Raw genomic sequence first — 7500 nt, forward strand, 5'->3', positions numbered from 1 at the left:
GAGCAGATACCAGAGCTTCTATTGTTGCCGGACGCCGGAGAGCTCCGCAGCAATTCAGCACACGGCAGATAGTGGAGGACAGGAAGTCGAGCACAGAAACTAAATAAAAATCCGGTTAATTTTCAAAATAAAATCCACCCTGCTCACGGCGGATCATATCTCCCTGCTCTACACCTTGAAAACACAGCTCAGAGTAGTTTCCCCTCTACTCCTCTGGATGGAAACTAGCTGGTGCTGGTTTTGTGGTTCTATTCTACGTGAATTCGTGAGATCTCGTGGGTCCTCGTGACTACAGCTGTCAGTCATGGCCGCCCGTGCCACAACAAATCCAGACCTGGTGGGTAATGACGGACGGCGGAGCACGCAGCCGTTCAGCAGCGGAGCCGGTCAGCAGACGTTCTGCATCCTGTGGAAATCCACCGTGAGCCAAACCCATCAAGAGCCGTCGGACACAGAACTTCCCCCCCCTAAACTTAAAAAGTAGTAATTAACTAACAGAAACAAAGCCGCGAAAACTAGACTACCAGACCTCCATCCTCAAAGCAATAAAACACAAAAGAAAGACAAAAGTAGGTAACAAAAGGAACAACGGCGGTCCGAGCTGCTTCAGCCACTGACTAGGTATTCCTGTCTCTCAGCCTCCAATCAGAGATCAGTAATCAGAGATCAGGATCACCTGAGATGAAGAGAGAGGAAAATAGAGCAGGGCGGGGATTACATAACATTCATGTTTAAAAAAAGGATCTTACTCTTTAACAGAAAGGTCAACCTCCTTAGAAATCCTTTCCATAATGTTGTCAGACTCTCAGGGTCCTGTTTTAATGATCTGAGGTCACGGCGTCAAGCGCCTGCTGCAGGTGTGTTTAGGGCGTGTCCAAATCCACTTTTGCTAGTTTGACGGCTGATAAAAAGTGTCCGTGTGCTGGGAGCATGGTTCTAAAGGGTTGTACTTAGTGTCTTCATTAATCAGAGGGGTGTTTTGGGCGTAACATGAAATCAATCAATCAGAGATCATCTCCCATTCCCTTTAAAAGCCAGGCGCGTTTGGACCTTGGAGCATTGCTGTTATGATGGAGGATTTACACCGTAATATTTTAATTTGTAATCTTCTGCATGTGTGTGTGCTGCTGTGCGTCCCTGTGTGTGTAACAAGCATAGTGTGCACGAGTCTAGGAGCATTTTACTAATGCTCTGTTAAAATAACAATGAAATGCTGCATTATTGACTTTAGACCAGGTTTTTGTTGGTCAATGGTGCCATCACTTCCCACTGCCTCAAGATAGCAATACTCCCAGAATGCACCTGAACACACCTCCCTGTAAGACCAGCACGCCCAGAATGCACCTGAACACACCTCCCTGTAAGACCAGCACGCCCATGGGCCATAGATGGGCTCAGGTGCATTTGCTGTTTAAATGACGTGGGCGCTGGACGGGAAACTGACAACTGCGTTGGTCTTGAACTAGCAGAGACAGTTGCGTTGGGCTTTGCGCTGCGCCGGGTGCGAGATAGGGCCCTTAGAATAATAATCTGAGCCCGTCCGTGGCAAAACGAGCACTTTTGTGAAGGTAAATACAAGCTGTACAACTGCCCTATTAACTTACATTGTAGCTTGTTTCACCGCTGCCGACTGCAACGATCTCGCCAACAGACATAAAAATAGCGTTGAAAAAACGTTAGTAACCCTTTAACAACAGGTGGGAAAGAGACCTTAAAAACAGCAGGTTGTTATTTTTGATTACCTGTTTGTGTGTTGTGTTCAGCAGTTACCAGGCAGGGTGAGTGTTTGGAGGAGGTGGAGGAGGAGGAGGAGGAGGAGGAGGAGGAGGAGGAAGTCAACAGTTCAGCCTTCCTATACAAAGACTCTGCTGTACAGACAGGTAACTCCGCTATTACTACTACAGCTACCACTGCCAATACTACTGTTCCTGATGTTTACAGCTACTACTGCCACTGTGGGAGAGACACAGAGAGAGAGAGACGGAGACAGAGAGACAGAGAGAGAGAGAGAGAGAGAGAGAGAGAGAGAGGGAGAGAGACAGAGAGCGAGAGAGACAGAGAGAGAGAGAGACAGAGAGAGAGAGAGAGACAGAGAGAGAGAGAGAGTGGAACGGAGGCGTGAGTAAGAGAAATAAAGGTTATTATATGATTGTTTCACAGCGGTTATGTTTTAGAGCACAAATAAAGAACCATTAAACTCAGCAGGTGATTTTGTGGAGACAGATGCTCTCATAGTTTGATTCTCCTCTGCATGTCATTCATGGCAGGTGCAGCAGTAAACAAGGAAGTAGGCTACTCTAGTGTTGCTTTAGGACCACTTTAGGACGAGAGGAGAACATTTCTCTTTGTTTGATAACATTCAAAGTAAAGCTAGCTTTGCTGTTGGCTTCCCTACTAATTTAAAAGACTCACGTGAGCCAGCTGTCTCACTGAACTGCCGGTATGTTGCCGAAATATGCCAAGTCTGTATTTTAAGATTTATCTTGGATAAGACAGACTCGGCCTTCTTTCTCAGAAAAGACAGAGATGTGGTTTAATGTGTGTGTGTGTGTCTGTCTGTCTGTCTGTCTGTCTGTCTGTGTCTCTGTCTGTGTGTGTGTGTGTGTGTGTGTGTGTGTGTGTGTCTGTGTCTGTGTCTGTGTCTCTGTGTGTGTGTGTGTGTGTGTGTGTGTGTGTGTGTGTGTTTGTGTAGAAGCAGCTCCCTCTCTCCTGCTCAGATCAGACAGAGTTCAGACTCCGGACGTCTCTGCACAGTACCAGCCACCTCCTTCTCTGTCTGCTGCTCCTCCAGACAGCAGGAACCAAGCGGTGAGAGCAGGCAAGGAGAACATCTGTCTGCTAGGAGGAGGAGGAGGAGGAGGAAGAGGACGAGGAGGACGAGGAGGAGACCCATATGAGTCATTCGCCAGGACAGAGGGGAGCAGGAGAGACAAGAGGAGGCCGGAGTGGAACACACAGAGGTAGAAATGCACATCTCAAATTTAGATCAATGTGAGGTTGAAGTTGTAGCTGCACCTGAATACAACAGACAGACAGACACACACAGAGACAGACAGACAGACAGACAGGATCCTGGATATTGTTTCATTCATTCGTGTTGAAATACATTAGAGGTGCAACGATTAATCGATTAGTTGTCAACTATTAAATTAATCGCCAACTATTTTGATAATCGATTAATCGTTTGAGTCATTCTTTTTTTTTATTAAAAAAAATCTGATTTCTCTGATTCCAGCTTGTTAAATGTGAAGATCTTCTAGTTTCTTCTCTCCTCTGGGACAGTTAACTGAATATCTTTTGAGTTTTGGACAGAACAAGACATTTGAGGACGTCCTCTTAGGCTTTGGGAAACACTGATCCACATTTTTCACCATGTTTTGACATTTCTATAGATCAAACAACTAATCAATTAATCGAGAAAATAATCAACAGATTAATCGACTATGAAAATAATCATTAGTTGCAGCCCTAAAATACATGTAATGGTCTGGGCTTATGTGTCGTTATATAGAAGATATACAAGCAAAACTAGTTCCTTATTCAACCCTCGCAGGTTTAAAAAAATAATAATTTAGAAATCCACAATCTCTCCCATGACCTCCATATTGTCTTCAAGAAGGAAGACCACACAAAGTCCCACAGCCCGGCCAGTACTTACTCTGACCCCCCTGTATCTGAAAGGCAAGGCAGCTTTATGTGTGTAGCACATTTCAGCAACAAGGTAATTCAAAGTGCTTAAAAAACAATTAACATTTGTTTAAGAGCATTAAAAAAAAAGCTAAAATAGAATAACACAGGTATGAAATTCAATAATTAAAGTTACAGTGAAGTGTAAGAAATAAACTATTACTACTATTTATAACTAAAAAAGCAGTATCAAAAAGAAAAGTACCCTGTTCCTCCAGCAGTATTTACTCTGACCCACCTGTACCTGTACCCTGTTCTTCCAGCAGTATTTACTCTGACCCACCTGTACCTGTACCCTGTTCCTCCAGCAGTATTTACTCTGACCCACCTGTACCTGTACCCTGTTCTTCCAGCAGTATTTACTCTGACCCACCTGTACCCTGTTCCTCCAGCAGTATTTACTCTGACCTACCTGTACCCTGTTCTTCCAGCAGTATATACTCTGACCCACCTGTACCCTGTTCTTCCAGCAGTATATAGTCTGACCCACCTGTACCCTGTTCCTCCAGCAGTATTTACTCTGACCCACCTGTACCTGTACCCTGTTCTTCCAGCAGTATATAGTCTGACCCACCTGTACCCTGTTCTTCCAGCAGTATATAGTCTGACCCACCTGTACCCTGTTCCTCCAGCAGTATATAGTCTGACCCACCTGTACCCTGTTCCTCCAGCAGTATATAGTCTGACCCGCCTGTACCCTGTTCCTCCAGTAGTATTTACTCTGACCCACCTGTACCCTGTTCCATCAGCAGTATATACTCTGACCCACCTGTACCCTGTTCCTCCAGCAGTATTTACTCTGACCCACCTGTACCCTGTACCCTGTTCCACCAGCAGTATATACTCTGACCCACCTGTACCCTGTTCCTCCAGCAGTCTATACTCTGACCCACCTGTACCCTGTTCCACCAGCAGTATATACTCTGACCCACCTGTACCCTGTACCCTGTTCCACTAGCAGTATTTACTCTGACCCACCTGTACCCTGTTCCACTAGCAGTATTTACTCTGACCCACCTGTAACCTGTTCCTCCAGCAGTATATACTCTGACCCACCTGTACCCTGTAGCCTGTTCCACTAGCAGTATTTACTCTGACCCACCTGTACCCTGTTCCACTAGCAGTATTTACTCTGACCCACCTGTACCCTGTACCCTGTTCCTCCAGCAGTATATACTCTGACCCACCTGTACCCTGTAGCCTGTTCCTCCAGCAGTATATACTCTGACCCACCTGTACCCTGTACCCTGTTCCTCCAGCAGTATATACTCTGACCCACCTGTACCCTGTTCCTCCAGCAGTATTTACTCTGACCCACCTGTACCCTGTTCCTCCAGGCCCAGCCGTCAGTTCGTTCCAGCCTCGGAGCGTTACCCAGCCTCTCTGCAGAGGAACAGACAGGAGAGTCGACAGAGGAGGCAGGCCGAGCTCCTCGCTCTGCAGGAGAGGGCCTGTCTGTCCAGGACCGACCCTCCTCCTCCTGCTCCTCCTCCTCAGCGCCAGGAGCCTGGTCTCTGCTCCAACCCCTCACAGACCAGAACCAGTCCCACCAGGAGGGTAGGAGGCTTCCTCACAGCTGACACACTGTAGACCTTCATACTGAATTTGGAAAAAGCTGCTTTTGTCTTAATTGAATAATGCCTCTGTGCCGGGGACAGCGTTGTCCATCCATACGTCCCATTCGCATGAACCCTCACAAAATGTGTTTTAATGAGGGTGCTGCCATAACTCAAGAATTCAAACGCTAATTATGACATTTCACACAAATGTCTAATACTATAAAATGATAGCATTTTATATCCAAAAGGTCAACTTCACTGTGACATCATTATGTTTACAAAAACACTTTTCTGGCCATCATTCATCACCATAACCCAGGAACAGAAGGAGAGACATTTGGTCATATGCTGAGTTGGTGACACTAATCTTGGGTTCCCACCTTAAAACGGTGATGATTGTTTAGAGCTACTGTGCTGCCGTGTTGAAGATGTGTACGAAGCATCCATGTTTGGCCAAAAAATACACTTAACACCTTTTTATTAAATTCCTTCAAAGTCTTTACTACATGTATTATGTAAGTCTGGACTAGGCCTGCACGATTCGGGGGAAATATATATATATATATATATATATATATACACACACATATATATATGTATATATATATATATATATATATGTGTATATATGTATGTATGTATGTATGTATGTCTGTATGTGTGTGTATATATCACGATTTTTTTAGCTAGAATTGATATCACGATTTTCTGCCACGATTTTTTTCTCATGAAGTGTAATGTTTATTGCACACATGGACCATGACAAAACAAAACAAATAGGCAGTACCAAACATAGATTGTTTTGGCCCCTAGAGCACATTGATCATCACCACGAGCCTGTAAACACAGAGGATCAATGAATACAGGAAATATAGTCCATACTGGCCATTAAAGTACAGTAGGCTACCAGAAATAGTGACATATAACACACTGAACTAAATATGGCCCTGATACAGGCTCTATCTGGACTAAATATGGCCCTGATACAGGCTCTATCTGGACTAAATATGGCACTGATACAGACTCTATCTGGACTAAATAGGGCCCTGATACAGGCTCTATCTGGACTAAATATGGCCCTGATACAGGCTCTATCTGGACTAAATATGGCACTGATACAGACTCTATCTGGACTAAATATGGCCCTGATACAGACTCTATCTGGACTAAATATGGCCCTGATACAGGCTCTATCTGGACTAAATATGGCCCTGATACAGGCTCTATCTGGACTAAATACGGCCCTGATACAGGCTCTATCTGGACTAAATACGGCCCTGATACGGGCTCTATCTGGACTAAATACGGCCCTGATACGGGCTCTATCTGGACTAAATACGGCCCTGATACAGGCTCTATCTGGACAAAATACGGCCCTGATACGGGCTCTATCTGGACTAAATACGGCCCTGATACGGGCTCTATCTGGACTAAATACGGCCCTGATACGGGCTCTATCTGGACTAAATACGGCCCTGATACGGGCTCTATCTGGACTAAATACGGCCCTGATACAGGCTCTATCTGAACTAAATACGGCCCTGATACAGACTCTATCTGAACTAAATACGGCCCTGATACAGACTCTATCTGGACTAAATATGGCCCTGATATAGGCTCTATCTTTACCACGCTCTCGAGGTCCAAAATTCAGATTCACATACATGTATTACTCTCCTACTGCAAACTAACGTCCTGACAAACATTGAGTAGTTCATGTTGTTGTTCCAGGTGGAGAGGGTTTCCAGAGGAAACGGCATCTCTGCAGCCATCAACACTGAAAGGTGAGCAGCATTTCTAGCATCAGCAATGTGACTTTTGTTCCCGGGAAATAGCCTGGTCCCAAATGGCAGCGCGTAACTATGTCATGGCAGGTGTATCTAGGCTACACTAGCTTCACAATTACAGTAATAGAGCTCAACAGTGTGGTTCCCAAAAGTGAAAATCCTGTTAATTCTATCCATAAGGATTTGATTATCAGCCGTGATGTCTAAACCATCATTGACCATAAAGGTTTCTGACCCTGTAGAAGCTAGAAGTCCATATGAAATCAACCTTGTTTTAAGAAAAACATGTTTTATTCACAATGTCATGGAGAAGTACTACACTACCCACAATCCTAAGCGTAACAACGACGTCTCTGATTGGTGGAGTTTGCACCATGCTAACGGCTAGTGAGCTGCTACCACTGAAGTCTTTGATCGTTTCTCTACACAGTCTTGTACCTTTTAGCCTTTTTTGCCATTTCCAAAAT

At 44.9% G+C, this 7500-nt stretch overlaps 1 protein-coding gene across 2 annotated transcripts in view; it reads left to right on the top strand.

The window, feature by feature from the left end:
* The window catches only part of ccdc66 (coiled-coil domain containing 66), a 38174-nt gene that overhangs the window by 24679 nt on the left and 5995 nt on the right, over positions 1-7500 (top strand). Inside the window, exons 15-18 of one of the 2 annotated variants that reach the window (XM_036002121.1) lie at positions 1767-1880; positions 2693-2960; positions 5025-5244; positions 6978-7030. In XM_036002121.1, the coding sequence (XP_035858014.1) occupies positions 1767-1880; positions 2693-2960; positions 5025-5244; positions 6978-7030 (655 nt within the window). Of the gene's footprint in view, positions 1-1763; positions 1881-2692; positions 2961-5024; positions 5245-6977; positions 7031-7500 lie in introns of both variants that reach the window. The other variant, XM_036002122.1, reaches the window with a different exon arrangement.

Source organism: Sander lucioperca, chromosome 6, assembly GCF_008315115.2.
Source record: "Sander lucioperca isolate FBNREF2018 chromosome 6, SLUC_FBN_1.2, whole genome shotgun sequence".
NCBI lineage: Eukaryota > Metazoa > Chordata > Actinopteri > Perciformes > Percidae > Sander > Sander lucioperca.